Below are 21,422 nucleotides of genomic sequence, written 5' to 3'. Positions count from 1 at the left end.
ATGTCACCCCTCCCTCCGCTCCACTCGTCCAATGACTGCGAACTACACGAAATTACTAATACTACTACGGCTGGGGCTTAGCTCATGAATATTAAGAAGTTCGCGCTCACGTGACTTGGTAACCTTCCAGTGGCGAAGGTTTAGCTCATGCATATTAATTACCCTACGCAGGCGTTATTCGGTAACCTTCCAATAGCGAACGCCTGCTTAATGAATATTAATTAGATATGCGCGTATTTGCTGTGTTACCTTCCAATAGCGAAAGTTTGCGTTATGAATATTAAAAACCCAGGTTTACCGTAGTAGGATGCAAAAATTTGCAGTGGGGCCTCTTGAAGAGTACTGTGGGGGAGGGTCACGTGACGTGTGTACACACTGTATAGTTCAGCACCACTCGATTCGTAGTAAGATCATCAGCGTCCTCCCCTTGCCAGCACGGACCAGAGACGAATATACCATCTGTAACTGTGTTTACGCTACATATCGGCGCCTTGATCGATCGCATTTTTACTTACTTCATTTTTGACGAAGTCCTGGTAGTCCAGCTACTGATTTGGGAGCTTTTGTCAAAGTATCCGAGGAGAAATGTCAGTGGAAATACAGCAGAACCCGATGCCTCCGTAGCGCTGTCTCAGTACCAAGAACTGGTCCTCTGGTGAGTAGGTTAGCCGATACCTCTCTATATCGAGTTTAAAGTTGTTTTTAAAGTATCATTTAACCCGGTGTTTTTCGTCAGCAGTGATGGGAGAGCTCGCTAAATCAGTCAGATTCATGTTTGACACTTTTTAACGGTTTACCGCTCGAAGTGTGGCTTATTTGTGACACTTAAGTAAAACCGCAACATCAGACAGGTTAAACTCAAACGTGTAATGCCCGGATGAAAAACAAACCAATGATAACAGTTCAGTCAAACAAACGCATCTTTTTTTTAATAGACTTTTCCCCGCTGTATGTATACAAAAATGCATTATATATATATATATATATATATATATATATATATATATATATATATATATATATATATATATATATATATATATAATATAAAATATATATTATTATAATTTATTTATAATACACACTGTGTATCTTTACATTAAACACTGTATTCAACATTTTAACTTTTGTTTTTATATTGAAACTGAAAACAAACCAGGGTAGTGAGTCAGTTAAGTAATGAGCTAACAAATGAAAAGTGGTAGATTGATTTTAAACTTGTGAAAGCTGATGTGAAAGTTGCCCATTTAGTCTCAGTGACTTATTAGTGACCTTTGAGAAGAAAACCAGTGTAATATTTACTAAATCTAGCCTAATCAAAAAACGTCTTTTATTTGCATTTAAACCTCAATTGTGTTGTATGTACGGTGGATTTTGAGGGTTTTCAAACATTAATCCCATTAATTTTGTGTTAAGGAACAAAATAACAAATGGAAAAGCATGAGTTTTTATTTTTATTATTTGCCTGACGTTTAGCCTCATACTATGACACATTGGCTTATTTTGAAATATATCTCTGTCCAAATGATGTTGCTGGGAAGTGACATTGGACTTATTTTTATTGCCCAAACAACAAAAAACCCTAGAGAGGCTACATCACCGTTGGATCAGGTCCATGTAGGACTTGTAAGAGGATGGCAGTGTGCCTATGCTTTCTGTAGAAGATCACAGACGTCATATGAGACAGCTGAGAAAAGCATGCCTCTTTGCCTGAAGACACTAGCAAGCGCTTTACTGTCCAACACGGTCTGGACTGTCCAGCTGGACATGAGAGGATTACGTAACCTGTTATCCAATTTTCTCATACAGTTGTCAACTTTGAACTCTCATGTTCTCTTCAGTGCAGATATTTCATTCCGCATATAACGTTATCAGTTGAATGTAAAATAATTGGAGGTAATTTAATAAAAAATATTGATCTGGCCCCAGTAATTCAAAATGTCACTATTCAGCATTTTCAAGATATGATGTACACACCAAAATATAATGTTCACAAGCAAAGTGGTGCATAACCAAATTGTGGTATGCAAATCATGCATGAATAAGTTTGAGTAACCAAGAACGCTCTTGCACCGAGAATTTGTTTGTCTCGGTTCAAGTTTGCCTAGTGATAATCCATGCACGTGGTATGCAAACACCCAGAGTGATCTCTCCTGCTGATGACTTTACAAAGAAGCGCTGAGAGAACATGCTGTCCCAGGGGTCAGGCCAACTGAGGTGCTGTCAGGAAGACTAATACAGATATGTGCCGGAGGTTTAATTGAGACATTGTTTGTTGGTGTTTTGCAACTTCAGGAAAGCATTGCAGGTCATCGTTTGTCCTGTTGCTTGTAGGTGGTGAAAAGAATAAATGTGGCTGCTGTTTGAGAATGAGAGACTGAATCAGGTCAAGGCAGTGTTGAATAAAATTACTTGACGATGAAGAATGCGTAAGGTCCCTCTGCAACAGCCACACTTTCAAGCAAGAGAAACTGTAATTACGCAATCACACGGTTGAGTATCCATTTATTAACTTACATTTTCAGCTGATGATTTAAATAATTTTATTTGAATATTTATCAGGCACACTTTATACAAGATGACCACTACTTATTAATGCCTGTTGCAATTTGCAGAAAAAGGGCTCCTAAGTAAAAGCACTGTACAGTTATGGAGAGGCACAAAAATTTACTCACCTTCAAGTAATTTCTCAGTGTAAAAAATATGTCCTGTTAAATTTACAGTAGGCAGTTGTTGTTGCTAGAAATTCATTTGCTGTCAATAATTAAATAACAGAATATATAACACAAAAAACACATAATGTAGCCTACTATTAAAACTATTTATATTTATAAACTGGTTATTTATTTGTATAAATCAAAATTAAATCTGTATAATAAACTAAAACAAAAGTAAATTAAATCCAATTGTACGTGTATTGTGTAACACAGGGACTTCTTGGAAAGTTTCTGTTTTTCACTATAGATTATATGGTAATTCATAGTTTTTACTTCTGAAACCCCAAAATTTGGCAGAATTATTCAGTAAATATAATACGATGTTAAATCATTTACAGTTCTTTGCTGTTTTTTTTTTTTTTATTTTTTTCAATTTTCTCTCAGTGAATCATTTTTATCTTTTTTTTTCTGTGAAATACTTCAAGTTCAAGTTCAAGTCTGCTTTATTGTCAATTCTTCCACATGTACAGTACATACATACAGAGAATCGAAATTGCGTTACTCTCAGACCCCCGGTGCCTACAGATAACACTAACAGTAGAGCCTAAAAATCTAGATCAAATATAAAATATAAGATAAAACTATACAATAAGGGAATGTAAAAAAAGACATAATAGAAAAAATAAAATAAAAATAAGGTTAAATAAAAGCAGCGCAAGGCACATGGCAGATAGAGTGCAAACCAGTGAACAAACAGTGCAGATAAAAATATTTTTAGTGCATAAAACTTGTTTTTCCTCTTAGTCTGCTTTCTGTTTTCTAAATCCTTACAGCTGAAACACAGAAGTGAAAGCACTGCAGAGTGCTCAGTCCTCATCTTCATTTACTATTTGTTGCCTAAACCCTCGCAGCACGCACGCACACACAAAGCTCAGAAAATGCAATCATGTGACATCACTCAGCCGATTCTGAGAATCTGCTGTACATTCCAGTGGGGAAATGAGGGGTGTGGAGCAGCCCTCTTTTCATCTGCTCAGCGGTGGATTGATTTCTCTGAAAGTGTCAAGTGCATTTAGTTTTACTCCCACAACACTCTTCATCCAGATGCATGGTCAGCCAAGATGTCTTGTTGTTTGTGTGAGGGAGGTAGAATTAATAACAGGGGTCATTGAGCGGTACACTGTGTGGTGGAGTTGATGGACACTTACCTTTGCAGGCATGCTTGCTCATGTATGTGAGACATCAGCTGCAAGCGTTAGAATGCCTCCCTAAATGACACGCTTTACAGCAAGCCGTGATGTCAGCTATATTTTGCACCCATTCAGGAATGATTTAGTCTGCCAGCCTTTCTTCTGAAAGTCTTTTTAAAGAGACAAGATGGATGAGCAGGATGGTTGACTATATCAACCAGCTAGAATATTACTATGATTTGGTTTTAGATTACTTTTTTTTTTTTTTCTAATCTAAAACGTATAATACCGTTCAAAGGTTTGATGTTGGTGCGATTTTAATACATTTATTCAAGAGACAAAAAGAAAACACTTTTATCTAGCAAGGATGCATTAAACTGATCAAAAGTAAAGACATTTATAGTGTTACAAACCATTTCTATTCCAAATAAATGTGGTTCTTTTTTAACCTTCTATGCATCAAAGAATCCTGAAAAACTGTATCCTGGTTTCCAACATTGATTATAATAATATTCTTGAGCAGCAAATCAGCATATCAAAATGATTTCTGAAGGATCATGTGACACTGAAAACTGGAGTAATGATGCTGAAAATTCAGCTTTGCATCACAGGAATAAATTACATTTTAATATATATTAAAATAGAAAGCAGTTTTTACTGTAATATTTTATAATATTAATGTTTTCACTGTATTTTTCATTGGATAAATTAGGCCTTGGTTACCATAAGAGACTTGTATAAAAAAAAATTAAAATGTTTACATACCATACATTTTGGATGGTAGTGTAGATAGTTAAAGTCTAGATGTTTTTCATTATTATAAATTTTTCTCAAATTTTTCAATTTTTATTTAGCAGAGATGCTTTAATGCTAGAATCAGCAACCAAGGCCATCTAGATGTACATTTTAGTCTAGAAACATTTGCTTTTCTGTTTCAGATTTTTGAGTCACGTGAGTTTTCAGCATCTCACACAATAAATGCTTTTCTTTTGAACTTTCTGGTAAAAAAAAAAAAAAGAAATAAAAATATCAAATGTTTTTGAGCAGCAAATCTGCATATTAGAATGATTTCTGAAGGATGATGTGACACTTAGGACTGGAATAATGCTGCTGAAAATTCACCATGACTGTTGTGGGCTCTTATTATATATGACTGTCTTAGGGCTGACTAGTCAACTGATCGTTCAGACATCCAAATGAGTAGTTGATTTTGAAAAGATTATTATTATATTTTATAAGTATTATTATAATCCCTTATGGGCAGCTTGCAGTCTGCAGACCTATCCTCAGATGAAAATGGTTCAGTGGATGAGTAAATACGGAGGCTTTTAAACGTTTGCTACTGAAACTCAGCAGTACTGCCCTTATTTGCACTATTGGTTGCCATGGTCACAAAAAGTGGAGGAAGGGAACAGGATGATGAACTGGAGGATGTTTTTAAGTGAGAGATAGGGACACAGGTAGTGGCTAGTCTTGGCTGCTCTATTGTGTTTGCTAGAATAGCGGTGAAGTCCTTTTGCAAGGTATTCTGTTTCTTTGAAAGTAATTCATGTGGAAAAGCAGACATGGTCTTGGAAGCATCATGGAGTCAGACTTTTACACCTGCCCTTTAGAAACCATGTCATCACGTCTTGTTTTCCCACGGTAGTCCTTTTCTCCTATTCCCAACCTGTAGCCAACTGGGCCGAGTCTCTTGCCAATGAGAAAAACTGTTTCGCTTTTACAAGTTTTACCTCCAGATGAGTTTAACCCATTTAAGTGTAGACGTGAAGATATATACTGGTAGTTATATTCCGGTTAGACCACAACATAAAGTGCTGCATGTACATACAGAGCTGTTGATGCAAAAATATGCTGGTTCACTATAGATGTATGACTACAAGGTGAAAAGGGTAAATGATTATCTCTACCCTCTAGTGAGAGCCATAGAGGAGCAATCCGTGGCTGCCTGTCTCCAGGCCAAAACAGCCATTCTGTGACTGTTACGTAAGCAGACACAAAAACACTCACTCAACAGTCATTATGTCTGCTCAGATGTTCTCAGCATTGTCTGGGAAAACTCCAGATCTACAACCAAATACATGCTGACGTGCACACAAAAGCCAGAGGCCTTGTGTAAAAAGTTTGAGCTACAAAATGATCCTAATACTGTTGTTCTCAAATAATGTGCGTATTCATTTATTTATTTATTTAATAGCTGTGTAATTTTTAGAGATTTTTACACACTCAAAGAGCATATTTGTCCAATAAATAATTTCATTCAATTGTTGTTTTTGATGTTGTTGTAAGGAACATATTCCCTTAAAATATATTCTTTTGTTACTTAAAATTCATTTGGATGGGATTACATGTGAATGGAAAGTGCACAATGATTGTGAATATCCCAAATAAACATACTAAGGACAAATAATTGTGACAAGCACACATGCTCATCGCATATAAAAAGAGCTGTTGCTCAAGGGAATGCAGTTTCAAATTTGGCTCTTTCTTCTTCAACTTTCCTCTCTTTACTGTCTTTTAAATAAAAAGTCCAGAAAGGCAGTTAAAATAAAATAAAACAATAATGTAGCCTGTGTGTCATCATAGGCTAATATGAAAGTGAGGCTAGTGTTCACATTGTGTGTTCAGGGAGAGCGTTATGTCATTATGTTTTAATGAGTGGACTGCAGAGCAGTTCTCTGCATGTGCCAGTGCCATGACCTCACCCTGAACTCAAACCTCACGCTGTGCATCCACTGCACTCTTGACATGTCACATCGCATGCCATAAATCTGCACGCCTCACAGTCTCAGAGCTGAATTATGCCAAACTTTGGTCACAGCACGTTTTTTGTCCCCACCCAATGAGCCAAGGTGCTGAGCTGTAGAGGTGGAACCTATTGTTATGGAAAGAAATGCCTGATGACATAATTCTGCTCGTTTTTTGGTACAACATGAACCTCAGTGGCATGTGGTAACTGAGATGAAATCCCTGGGTTTAGGGTCTTGCTGTCCAGTGCAGAATATTGAGTTTTAGTCAGTCTGTAAGATGCCATGAAGCAGAAATAATGGTGTTTCTTCAAATCTAATGATCATGCCATGCCTGTGCTGTTTATGCATGGTTTCAGTTTTCTTCTCTGTGTGATGGTATAACACAACATCAAAAAGGTTTTTGCAAAGCCATCGATCAAAAAATGCCTAAAAGCATGGAAAATGCTTATATTTAGCATTACAGATGTACTGTGTCATTATAGGAGTCTGTACATATCAATGGCTTATAAAGAGCGGTTTAACTCTGTGTAAGGAATGAGCACCATGCTGAAATCATGTGATTAGCTGTGTCTTGCAGTTTGAGAAAATTAGCACAAATCTGCCAACGTTCTTTAAATTTTGCAGTTTTCCAGAGTTAGGGTTGGAAACCGAGTTTTTTGAAAAGAACCGGAACTGCGAGCAATTTTTAATTTTTGGTTCCGAAAACGGTTCTGGTGCGACACGTGATCAAGCGTTGTGAGCAGCCTTGCGCCGGTGTTCTGACGATTCTGCGTTTCCCATAAAGGATGTCACAAACCTATTTTGTGCGTTTCCCATAAAGGATGTCAGAAACGCCGCCCTGCCTCTTTAATTACTGAGCACAATGTTTAATTATTGATCACAATGACGCGCACTCCACAGATGAGCCGTGTTGTGTCTCTAACTGCCGAACACATCGTTTCCCACGACTGTACGCGCACTCGCGCCTTTGATAACTGTTCACGTCGTTTTGTCTGACTGTACATGTACCGGCAGCATGCACCACCTGCCACCAATAAATTATATTATATGTGTCCCATATTGTCATTAATATACATACTGACTTCAACTTGGACCACTAAATAAATAGACTGCTAATGTTATGCAAGTAAGAGGGTTAGATTATTTAGTGTACAAATGCTGTGGTAGCTCCAGAGCTGGTGGGGGCAGTAGAGAGCTTAATGTTATCGGATCCGTTGTTTAGAAAGACAAGCGATGTAATTATTAAGTGCACCTTTAGAATACAATTTTAATTAACAGTTGATCACAGGTGAGTATCTGTGAGCTATTCATCATCTTGGTGTCTAGGGGTGTCACCAGAGGTGTGCAGTCCTGCCCCTGAAGATCCACCTTCCAACAGAGTTTAGCTCGATGCCTAATTAAACACACATGAACCAGATAATCAAGACCTTCAGGATCACTAGAAGCTCCCGGGCAGTGGGTTGGAGCTAAACTTTCCAGGAAAGTGGCCTTTCTGGAGCAGGGTTGGACACCCCTTATCCTGTTGGTTAATAAATGCCTTTTTTAATTCCTAACCAAACCAATTCATTGATATATTGCTCATTTTCTTTTTTACAGCTGATTCAGAAAGAAGGATCGGACACCTTTGGAAATCTAGAAATGTGGAGCTGCATGGTTTACAATGAGACGGACGCCAGCGTGGATTTCCAGCTCTGTCAGGACTTTGGACTCATTCTGTCCGTCTTCTCTCTTGTGTACCTCATCGTCTGCTTTCCATTGGGGCTTTGCTACAATGCCCTGCTGGTGGTGGTTAACCTTTCCAACAAGGTCACCATGACCATGCCTGATGTCTACTTTGTGAACATAGCCATTGCTGGCCTTGTGCTCAACTTAGTGGCTCCAGTAGAGCTGCTGGGGCCCAGTTTTACACGCTGGCCCATGTGGGAGTACAACAACGAGCTCTACATTACCCTTCTCATTCTCTTCAACATCTCCTCTCTGGTCATCATGTACTCCACAACCTTGCTCAGTCTGGACTATTACATCGAGCGAGCTCTCCCACGCACCTACATGTCCAGCGTCTACAACACCAAGCACGTTTGTGGCTTTATCTGGGGTGGTGCCATTCTCACCAGCTTCTCTTCGCTGCTCTTCTACGTGTGCAACCACGTCTCCACTAAGATCATCGAGTGCTCCAAGATGCAGAACAAAGAGGCGGCTGATGCCATCATGATGTTCATTGGTTACGTGGTGCCGGCGGTAGCTGTGCTTTATGCATTCGTGCTAATCCTCCGCATCCGGAAGGAGTCCACCCCTTTGGACCAGGACTCGGGGAGGCTCGATCCATCCATCCACAGGTTGCTGCTGGCCTCCGTGTGCATGCAGTTTCTTCTATGGACTCCATACTACATGACCTTACTGGTGCACACAGTGGCTGGAGCTCCCGGGAGCCATTCCAACAGGCAGCACCTTACCACATACTTCTTCCTGAGATGTTTATCTGAGCTGCTAGCCTTCAGCAGTAGCTTCGCCATTCCACTCATGTACAGGCAAATGAATAAGAACTTTTCCCATAAACTGCAGCGGCTTCTGAAGAGGCTGCACTGCAGGGACCAATCGTGTCCTCACGAACACTCAACAGTACAGCAGGTAGTTACATGAGGACTCGTGTCCAGTCAGACCTGCTTCTTCATCACCGGCACTTACTCCAAATCCACAGAAGTAGAGCCAGCACATGAACCTGGATATATATTGTGTGCTGAAAGGAAGTATTTTGCTCACCACAAGGAGTGGTATGTGTGTCTGTGAAATTGTGGAACCTCCGTAACACTTAATGACTTGACTTTATTTGTCCATCTCTGCAGTGAATGGGTGACCAAGAAGAAACCACTAAGTGCTGTTTTTGTGTAAGCTATGTCTATTCTTTGGGTTCTTGGGCCTGAGGAAAATCTCAAACCATCTGATGGTCCTTTCAGTGGAAGGGGTGGGGGGTGTTGAGCGTTTGTAATCTGTTACAGGATATGTGGCATAGATTTCTAATGTGATGCTTTTAGACCAACCTATTCCCTTTTAGCTCAAGGCTATATTTCGCACCAGGCTCTCTGTGTTGTGATCCACAACAGCATAAGCTCTTCAGTCTGGATTGAGTTTTCTGGTCACACTTTCCATAAAACCTCTCTGGTAGATGCTAGTAAATGCAATATAATTACCTCAATTTCACACACCAGCGGGCATTACATTGGAACGGTCTAACCATCTTTTACAGCACTCAGAAATAACTCAATGAGACTGATATCATGGAGTGGGAAGGTTTGTGTGTGGTTGCGTGCTGGTGGTTGTGAGTGTGTATTCTCGAGTGCTTGCTGCTAAGGTGATGTGCATCATTACTGCACAGCTGCTCAGCCATATTAAATCCAATCAAATGTGTATAGCTTATTAAGACGAAGCTATAGAAATGATCTACTAGAAAATGGATCACCATTTTAAGGTCAACTAGTTAGAGATTTAATCTTCATTCAAAACCAATCATTAGTCTGTTACTACTGTAATTATTATCCGTGCACCGTGAGGATGTGGTTAGCAATTCATGTTTCGAGAAGTGAATCCAAGTCGCACAAGTCCTGTTGATACAATCAAATATATTTAGTTTCATTTAACAGCTCTATGCAGTAGATCATTCGTTAAAACTGCTCAAATTTGTACTGGAGCGTACAGTTGATTTCTGAAAGTATTGATCGGACTCCAGTGCTTCTAAGCGATGGATAACATAGGGATAAAAATTTCCTTTCTGATGCACATATTTAAAAGAGATAGCTTTTATTGAGATTAGTTGCATGAATGATTTCATTGTATGCATATATAGAGAGATATGCAATGATGCTCTCTGAGAGAAAATTGTAGACATTTCCAGAAAATAAAATTCAGAGGCAGGATGAGAAATAGTACAGTTTAAGCTAGTAAATGGTGTGTTATCGAAAATGTCTTTACTCACGTTTTTCTCGAGTCAGTGGATGCAAAATTAATATATTTTGGAGAGAAAGCACTCTATGTGAATGGAAGAGTGAAGAAGTGTAATTTGAATCCACTCATGTTTGCAAGGGAAAGAATGTATTTAAAGTCATGAAGGGGATTAAAATCAGTTATCCCTCAATCATAAATGATGAAACCACATCAAATCGCAATGTTATGGCTGTTGTTAGCATGCTAACGCCAGTATGTATCATATTAAGAATGTGTATATATTGTACTTCAGAGATTTTCGAGAAAAAAACAAAACAAAACATGCCATTTTAGATTACAGTATTATTTTCTCAGAGATTTATTTAGATACTAAAGTGTCAGTCATCCTCTGTCCAATATTGAGTCAAAGACTTATTCAATAAACTAACATGAATATAATCCTGCTTGGCTCTTCATTGATTCCCCACATCTAAGAACATCACAGCTTTCCAAATGACAAATGATGAAGCTTGTTTTGGTTTGCATCAACAAAACAGGTATGGATGACTACACTCACTCATTCATACCAAAGAAAAGAAAATAAATATAGTTTATGCCACAGATGCCAAAACATATTTTTCTTGCTTGCTACGAGCCTTAGAATAGTGCCAGGCCCCAGGAGCAAAACCACACTGAAATGTTCTTTGGCAGAAACATTTTGTTTAGTTGCCCATCTGCAGAGCAGCAAGAACCACAGACATCAGTACTATGAAAGACATGTTCTGCTTGTTCTTCAATTGACAACTGCCTTAATTTCGGAAAAACACATTCTGTAGCATAATGAACTCTTTCAATAAGAAACTGAGTTTGGCTAAGGTCAAATAACTTGTTAAAGACAAAAAATAATTATTGTTACCTTACAGGTTTCCAAAATAATCTCCCAAAAAGTCAATGTATCTGCTTGTCAATCTGGTCAGGGTCCAATTTCTTTTTATTTTATTTTTTTTTGTGTGTAAATCCTACTTACAGGGGACTAGGATAGAAGAAAGCATTTTAAAGGGGACATTGGATGTCATTTTCAAGTTGGTATGATTCTTTAGGGTCTTCATGAATAAATTTTCTCAATGATCGTGTAAAACAACACCTTTTTTACCTTGTCTGTTCACAACAGTTCTGTTCACAGCGACCTGTTTGGTGCTTGTCTCTTTAAATGATAATGAGCTCTGCTCACCCCACCCCCTTTTCTGTTTTTTGTGTAATTGGTGGCACATTACCATAAAAAACCAAACTAATCTACTGTGTCCTCAGTGGCTCTGATGTCGACTCTTATGTTCACTTTTACATTCAACTACAAAACACCCGCTTTGCTTACGAGATATTGTTGTCACTACAGCTGCTTGAGCGCGGAGAAAATGGCAGACAGCCTAGTCTACAACTGAATGAGGGCGGCAATATGCTGATAAGGGACAGTCCGTCAGCGGTCGTGGGTGGGGCCTGAGCAGTATGATGTCATGTCAAAACACTTGATAATTGAGACTTAGTTTTCTGGGGGATTTAAAAAAAGAGAAGTGAATGGATTTTTATCATTGAAGGGTGCTTGTGTCCACACACTGCTAAGACACATTTATATGCAAAATGTGAAAAATTAAGTTTGTAAAAGTGAAGTGAAGTTTGCATCCGATGTCCCCTTTAACATCAAAAAGGACTTTATTTTATTGCAGTTATGCATGAAAGTCAAACATTTTTTTGTTTGCAGTTTAAACAGGAATACATACTTCCAAACCACCTAAATGTTTGTAGAGTAAATTGTAAAGAGACTGTCCAGTGTTAATTATTTCAAGTAATTTTACCAAATGATTTGCTTAGCTGACTTAAGACACTGCAGCAGTGTTGACGCTGGCAGAATAAGAACTCACCTGGGTTTTGTTATATACTGACTCGCAGTGGGGGCACCTCTAGTCAACAGTATGTGTGTGTGATTATGTGTGTGCTCGTCTGGAATCAAGCGAGCTTGGTCGAAGTGGGAGTAGACCGAGGGGCCCCGTTCAGGCCGCAGCACTGTGTGCAGTCTCTCCGAAGTGCCTGTGGTGTCCCCAGACCAAGCCACAAAACTCCTGCGAAAGAAGAACATTCTAGACATTCTGAGAATTGTTTTGGCTTCTGAACACCCCCAGTACAACATATCCGTCTGTCACAACACAAGAACAACATTGTCCGATATAGAACAATGGATCCAGGGTGAGTATCATTATAGTATAATGTTAGAAAAGGAACCAACCTGGATACAGGGTGAGTATCATTATAGTATAATTATTTTGTTTTTTTTTAATGGGGGTCAAATAATTGGAAGGCTCACCGTACTTGGAAACATTTAACTATACCTTCATTATTTTAATTTATTTTATTTCAACAAAGACATCAAGCAAGACAATAACATTATTTAATTGTTTATTTATTTTACTTCATTTTATTTTATACACACTGGATGAAATCAAATGAGACAATAACATATTATTTTAGTTTAGTTTTAATTAAGAGATTTTATTGTTTTATCCATGTCCTAATTTTAAAAATATAAAAGCCATGTTAAATAAGAATTACATTTAAAAACTGACAATCTAAACAAAGACAAATCATTTAAATATTTATTGTGTGAATTGCAAGTTTAAAATGTCATTTCCGTCATTTGACTAAAAGACTAAATGGATTGGTGAATTGTCATTTTTGTTGAATATGTCCACTGCTGGACATTGTATATATGAAATAGTTATGCCTGAAAAGTCATGAGGTTTTAAGAAAGTTTATTTTCCACAGGGCCAAAATTTTCATTACAAATGTGCAACTGATAGTGTCTGGTGAAAAGCATTACAGACATAATATTTTGTGTTATTTTCAATAGATCCATCAGCCAAACTGTTCTTGACTGGCCACATTTGTAATTACTTAAGAGGGGATGAAATTTGAGCTTAACCAAATGGAGGCACCGTTGCATTAAGAACAGCCCTTTAATCTACTTTGAAAGGGACCCTTCATAATCATGTCACTGCCTCTGCATGCCTTCACTTCATAAATGCATGTTCAAACTCTTGTTTTTGCCAAAGCATCCAGAAATTGTTTTGTACACGCAACCTAAACAAAACCCAGATTTGCTGGGTCGGCTAAATCCAGAACTGTCAAAGCACAGATCCGCTCAGCTGTTTTTCATTTTTACATCTGTATAGAATAAACTACATATGGACTGAATAAAATAATGGATGCCATGGATGCCTTTCTCCATTAATAATTCAAGAAGTTCAAAATGGAATCTTAACCGTTTACCTCCCAAGCACGAGCCATAATCAATACACTTTCTCTTTTTGCAGCAATTGATGCAACTTGGATATTTACCTCACCTCACACAACTCTTTGGAATATTTGATTCTGATTGGTCAATCACTGCATTCAGCGGTCAGATATTAATATTCACATCCGTAGCAACACTATAAGGCACTGTTTCACATCTTGTATCTCACCACTGACTCGCACTTTCATGTTTCATACAAATATAATCTTGTGTCTCAGTTATTGATTAAAGTCAAAATCACCTCATAGGATTTCGGTATTTATATTTGTTGTAATATTGTTGCAGCGTTTGCTTGTGTCTAGGCCATTTGCTTTGTAAATTGTAATTGACAATTGTAATATATTTTTTCTTAGTGAATTACATCACAAAGTCAGAATTGACCATTCTTATTTTTATGGAATATTGCAATGTTTATTATAAATTATTTTCGATGGACAAAATCAAGTTCCTTAAAGGTGCTGTATGTAGGATTGAAACCGAGTGGTTGAACTAGGTATTGCAGTCCAAATTCAAAATATTGGAGAGGGTTTTTTTCCTCCTCTCAGACTTGACGCACATGTAGGTTGCCAGATTGAGGATACAAAAAGAAACGAGTGCACTTGACGATGAACAAAATGAAATACGCTGTGTTTTCCGCCAATACAAATACAATTGGGTAAACTGGCAGTGGGCGGGTTTCACAAACCAAAACAGAGACCGACATTCCGGCCCGGAACGCACATTTTCAAAGGAGAATAACTGACTGCATTGTTTTTCAGATAAACAAGTATGTTAACTTTGCATGTTTCTTAAATATCTGCAAACATGTTATGGTATTTTTATGCTTTAGTAGAGTCAAAATCTTACATACAGCACCTTTAAATTTTGTATTTTCTGAGAAGCTGAATTACTTGGATATATGTCACAATATAGGGAAGAAAAGTACATTACTCCAAATATTTCTCATGTGCTTTATCTTATGATGTTAAAAACTCTTTCTAATCACCCAACAGGACATGCTTTCTAGAGACAGGTGGATGAGGCGACCTCCTCCACTAAATTGCTGAAGTTTTACCCAGAAGTCCACACCTGCATGAAAGTTCAACATCCTGTTAGTATGTCCCACCCAAAGAGAAGGCAAGCGACCACGACAGCTTTGTTTTTAGTGATGCTGAAACGACCCGTGTTTTTTTTCTTAATGGAACCTCTCATCATTCCATTGGCCTCAAAACATGACGTCACAGTTTCCTTAATCTGAAAGACTCTAAATAATTAGCTCAAAATCCAACGGCAAACAGGCAAGAGGTTTGCACAACAGGTTTTAAATCCCACGTATTGGATAACACATCCCGAATAATATTCTAACTCCGGACATGAGCTCAATTTACCCCTAAGAAGCCAGGGTCTCTAATGTTCTCTGGTCTTGTTTCAAAGTAAACTTGGGTTGAGCTTAAAAAGTAATTGTTTTGCAGACCCCAGCTTAAATCGGCCACACTAGACCACCGAGGTTGCACATTTGAGTTGTCTCTTAAACTTTTTGCTGTTTGACTTGGCTCTTGCCCAGATCTCTTACAAAAATTAGGACAACGATTCCTTTTGGAAGTTCAGGGTCACATCAGGCAATCAAACTCATTCAGTTTAATACATTATGGTGAAACAAAATACTGTATTCATATATAAAAATACAATGGCAGCCTGACTAAAATATTTAAAACTATCAAATGGGTGACCCCTTTTCTATCTTTATGACATTATAAAAATGGGTCAAGAGCTTTGTATTTACGTCTGGTTTACCCAACCCTGCGCTATTCTATCCTCGATAAGCGCGGGGAAATGGGATGGGTCAATTCAGTCATGGGACCCAGATTTACCACTCTTTAGATAATGTTATCATTTTTCCACCAGAAATATCTATGATTGGCACATTGAATGCCTTAGGCGATTACACGCTCCCTTCCTCCTTTTGCACCACCAAAATGATCTGGCACGAACTGGATGCTTTGATAAATCAGACCCGATGTGGAAAGACAGTCCAGCTTTGCTGGAGAGGCCCAGACTACAGCAGATGGCTGAAACCCAATCCCCTACGCTCTCTGTATTTTTCCTCTTTGCAAATGTACCAGAGATTTGGAAATACAACAACAATGAAATCTTGGTGTCAGAATAAACATCTAAGAACTTGACCATGGGAACCACACAGGGGAGAGTGCCCAGGTTGGCCGTGTTTGACGCTGTGGTTGTGTAGTTGGAAGGCAGGGAGTGCATGTCTTTTTAAAGTGAGAATGTCCCTTGTGTCTTTCTATTCAATGAGACAAGAGTGTCTCCACCAGACCACAGAAATGGAGCTCTAGAAGATATCATCCTGACACAGTTTCTTTCTGTTAAGTGTTATTTCCAAAAACACTTTGACATAGTAAACATATTTCATGTTTGCTCTCATAGCTCAATTAATGGTTCAATATATCGTGACCTAAATGTTTACATGTTTCATAATAATTTTCCAGTCATCCAACCTTGAAAATATCCATACATTTTACATGTATCTCTATTAATGCATTAACACTCTCAGATTATATGAACTACTTTCTTTGTGAACATCAATGAAACATGCAGTTAATAAAAACAAATAAATACATATAAATACAATTTCATACAAATGTCCATTTGTTCTTCTTCCATTTAAACTCAATATGCTGTCTGAATCATCCCAAATCATGCTGGATAACATGATCATTGGGTTTTATACAAATATGTTGAGTTCATGCAGCTCAAGTGCTGCCGTTATTACAGTTTTCTCAGTTGCTTTAGTACATTTCTTTAATCATACTTGACATTTGCAAAACAGTAAGTGCATTTCTCAAAACAACTCGTGCAAATAGCAAAACACCATGCATTACCTGCAAAAGCCAGTCTCTTGCTCAAAATCATTTGTTCATCTCTCAAAAATAAATATCTGTGTCAATGAACATGTCAGTGCCATCAGAATGACAAGTCCTTGTGTCACTGTGTACGGATAAGACAGTCAATTTGCTTAGTCATGCTGTCAATATAACAGTGTACTCTGGAGGGATGTTCTGATGTAAACTATGGCAACATTTTGGGTGACAGTTACTGTATTGAACAGTATGCCATATGCTTATGTATGCCATATATCCATTTCAAAAGTACAAATTTACACATTACTGTATGTGGGGTATTGATTGAAAGAGACTGGATAGAATTCCCAGTTACACTTTTACTAGTGGTCTGACGAAAAAAATAAAATATAAATAAATAAATAAACATTTACAATGTCATTGTGATATAGAAAAGGAAAAATGAAATATGGGCACAAAGATGAAAATAAAAAATAAGTCCACTGTCAGAAATTGTAACTCTTGTGTTGTCCTCTGTCTATACAGTATATGTTTTCCAACTGAAGATTCATGAGATGAAACTTTGAGCTATTTCAGAGAAATGGTTTATCATTGGTTGATCTACATTCACTTCATTATTCAAGATTCACTTGCACAATTCATGCCAGATTTACTTGGGTTGGCAGTTTATGACAACTAGATGAACCATTTTTCATTTAATGACTTATAGGATGAACTAAAGACTAGATGTTTTGAGGGGTAAGACTACTGCACAGAAAACTATATAATACATGGTGAGCAACATGACATTAGCAACTGATAATGTAGGAAACCACAGATAAATGTGCATAATCAATTTCATGAATGTACAAAAGCAATCGCAACTTGTTCAAAAGAATGAGAAATTGGTTTTATGATGTGTATAAATTACTAGATGATGTGGAAGTTGTACAAGTAGTTTTGAGAATTTCATTTCTGATTTGAGAAATGCACCAAAGTGACTGAGAAAAACTGTAAAGCAAAAATTTAATAATCCAAAGACATCCTGAAATTGACATCCTTGTTATTTTTTTTCACTGAAATTGTCATATAATATAATATAATATAATATAATATAATATAATATAATATTTGTTTATTTATTATAAACCAGAATTTTAGACTTCACATATATATTTTATACACAATTTAATAAAATAAAAAATATATAAGCACTTTCACTAGCGGTCAGAATTTTCGATTTTTAGATATTTTGTACACAGCTTCAACTTATGGAACCAGTTGGATTGCATCACATTTTGTTGGACAGTGAGTCACCGATTTTTACAGTAAAGCATTCAGAGTGAAAGGCTGATGTATTGTGTTCCCAAAAGTAAAAGGCCCAAAGTAAAATAAATAAAAATAATAAAAATTACATTTATCATCATAAACCACAGCTTTCAAACGAACAAAGTGGAAGAGGTCACAAAAGAGGTGTTTACTTGTCACCCATACCCCAGGGGTGCTGTGGTCAGGTGAGGCAGCAGGGTGTCAGGCGGTGTGTTTTGCTGCTTGTTATTGAGGAGACAGCTGGAGCACAATGCTGCGCTCACTCCTCGGCTCGGTTCCCACAGGTGCAGGACTCTGTCACAACAATCTCTGCACTGACTCGCTCAACGCCACTGACCTTTGTGAAAGCTGCTGCTCTCTTGTCTTGACCACTGAAAATAACATCTGACCAAACCATTCAACAAAGCATTTGAACATCTGATAGTATAACGTTACATGTCTATGCATTACCTGGGAATTTCATTCAAGTCACCTACATAAAGGAATTTGTTATTAAGGAAAAGATACGGCTTTTTTTCTTCTTCTTCTTCTTCTATTTTTTTTTTTTTTTTTTTTTTTTGAGACAATATATCCATAATTTACCCTTTAACTCCACCCTGTGTTTAAAAAGAATACTGCAACTTTTTGTTGAGTGGACATTCAGAAACGTTTCTTTTCTATTTTTTTATCCACAGCAGAATCGCAAATATGAAAGGGTCACACTAAGCACTTCCCATGTGCTGACACTCATTTCCTGACTTAACTCAGACACAACATGTTCAAAAGAATCACTAAAAGACATGAGCTGAATAATTCACTGCAAAAACATGAAAACCCCTGAACACAATCCATTCAGAATACAATGCTTGTTCTGGATCAAGTCAATGTCATCCTGTAGCTGCAGCTGCCTGATTCTAGACAGAGCTTTGTAGGCATTTTGACACATTGCTTTAATCTTCATGCAGGGGTGCAACTATCCAGTGTTAGGGGGGTTGCTGTCACCCAGCAGATGTAACTGTAGCTTGTATGTCTGACAGCACAGCTGAACTAACATGAACAGCTAATGGTAAAAAAAAAAAAATCGATTTGTTTCCATGATAAACCCAGCCTTATTGCATACAGTAATGTTTTACAGCTTCTAGTCATGTATTGATGCATGCTACCTTATATTTACACTTAGTTGTTATTTTACTTTAATAAATTTGAGATATGTCATGCATGGGATTGGTACCATAGGGTTTAACCAAAATCTAAATGTAGATTTCAGCAACATTATTTTGCAGTAAGTTAGTAAGCACTTGCCAGTCAACATTAATATTTGCAAGCCTCCAAGTTTGGTAGCAAATCTATGCATGATTCCACGGTAAACCAGAGATATTAAAGTTGTTTTCCAGATTCTTGTCATTTATTGTAAATGCTACCTTATATAGTTGTCAGCTCAGCAAAACTCGGTTTTGCATATTCTAAGCTAGCTACATATTCTGTCTGCTACATTCCCAGTGTTAGCAAACGCTAGCTAGTCTGTTAAAATTAATAACGTATTTGCAAGCCTCCAAGCATAGACGTCACATTTTAAATCCTACCTGTTGCCTTTCACCATCCACTTATTTAGCTGCTGTTACATCCCCTGACATGCCATCTCCTTTTCCCTCTTTCTTTTTCTATTTTTAGCCCCCGATAGCTTTTTTGCTTTCAACGACAACTCACTAACGTTACTGCTGCTCAGTGCTAACTCAGCGCTCACGGCGCCCCGCCCACTCGCGATATTACCCTTCTATGTCTAAATTCTATGATGGAATCTTATGAGGGCACCGGCGCCCACTCTAGCCTGTTAGTCCTCTAAAATTTTTATAACTTTATTTATATATAACTTTTATATAACTTTTATTATTTAAAAAAAAAATTAACCATCGCTTTGGCGCCCCCCATGGTGCGGCGCCCCTATGCGCCGCATATAGCGCATACCCACTTTTTGCGCCACTATCTTCATGTTAGCCATGTTTCCTGTGTTGTGAATTCATTTAGTTCTGGGTTGGATCCCATCACACTGTTCATGCTGCGCTCACAATTTATCAGTGAATGCTGCATGTATGCATGTTAGGGTGAGTACATACAAAGATTACATGATGTTTTGATCACTAGATGTAATTATTGTATTGTATGTATAGTTACGGTTTTTATTTATTTATTTATTTTATGTATGTATAGAGGCACAATTGAGCTTGGGTTGGTTTCAGCTTTCCACACGAAATGTGAAGAAAAAAAAATTTCATGTATACATAGCAAAGTTATGTTTTCTGATCTTGAATCCATCATCCCTTAACTTACATTTTGCTGTGTTGCTATGGTGATTCTTATAATTAAGACAGATTGTTTCAGTCCAAGAATTATGCAGCACTTTTCTGGATTGTCAGTCAGTGGCTAACTTTTGTGTGGAAAACAACCCTTGTGAATAGATGTGCAGTATAATACGGGTCCTTTCAATTATCATTCAGTTCATTGTGTAAGTTCAAACTCTCCTTTCAGTCAATTATGATCCTACAGCACTATTGTTCAGTGTCTCAGAACAAGTGAACCAAATGACAAGATTCGTTATTTAGTGTTCTGTCTCTCAAATGTGGAGTGTATCAACTAATCTGATGGATCTTCAGAGCTCACAGTAGGACTGTTTTTAGACAGAGCGCGGTTCCTAGAACATCACACCACACCATTAACACATAAATGTGTGAGGGAAGATTGTGACACTCAGTTTGCATTTAATACCGATACACGCAGGTTGTAGAGCACCAAGTTTCCACCACATGTTGCCACCCAAAAAATTTAATTACCTCCCTGCAGAGGGACACGGTAAGGCATGTAAAGTGAGAAAAGCAGTTTCATGCAGTCTGTAACTCATCAGTTGTTCCCAGCATCATAATTAATCAGCTCCCTCCAGATCCCTGTAAAAAATAGCATTGATAGAAAGTTTAATAGAGGGAGACAAACAACAGCCTCCCTATTTAAGAGCAACACCTCTGGGAAACTGTTACTTTGGAGCAGGTGGAGACTTTGGGACTGTAATTAAAAGCAGAAGCATAACAAAAAAATTCTTCAGGATTGAATCCCTTGCTCTATGAGGACTATTACATCTGTTTAAATTTTATTCTGCCTAAAATTAACAGCATAAAACGTTACATGTCTCTGCATTACCAGGGAATTTCATTCAAGTCACCTACATAAAGGAATTTGTTATTAAGGAAATTAAAATACTTTTTTTCTTCGTCTTCTTTTTTTTTTTTTTTTTTTTTTTTGGAGACAATATATCCATAATTTACCCTTTAACTCCACCCTGTGTTCAAAAAGAATACTACAACTTTCTGTTGAATGGATATTTAGAAACGTTTCTTTTCTATTTTTTATCCACAGCAGAATCGCAAATATGA

The 21,422-nt window shown here is 37.6% G+C and overlaps 1 protein-coding gene across 1 annotated transcript; it reads left to right on the top strand.

Moving 5' to 3' along the window:
* The first annotated feature begins 333 nt into the window (after window positions 1-333).
* LOC109071964 (probable G-protein coupled receptor 146) lies at window positions 334-10,974 on the top strand. The gene is made up of 2 exons (XM_019088258.2): window positions 334-655; window positions 8,194-10,974. Exon 2 carries the CDS (start codon window positions 8,236-8,238, stop codon window positions 9,235-9,237), a length of 1,002 nt encoding a protein of 333 aa, XP_018943803.1. The 5' UTR covers window positions 334-655; window positions 8,194-8,235; the 3' UTR covers window positions 9,238-10,974.
* Window positions 10,975-21,422: the final 10,448 nt, after the last annotated feature.

The sequence above is a fragment of the Cyprinus carpio genome, chromosome A3 (genome assembly GCF_018340385.1).
Source record: "Cyprinus carpio isolate SPL01 chromosome A3, ASM1834038v1, whole genome shotgun sequence".
Taxonomy (NCBI): Eukaryota; Metazoa; Chordata; class Actinopteri; order Cypriniformes; family Cyprinidae; genus Cyprinus; species Cyprinus carpio.
Note: the sequence above shows the minus strand (reverse complement) of the source record. Positions and strands in the feature narration are given on the sequence as shown.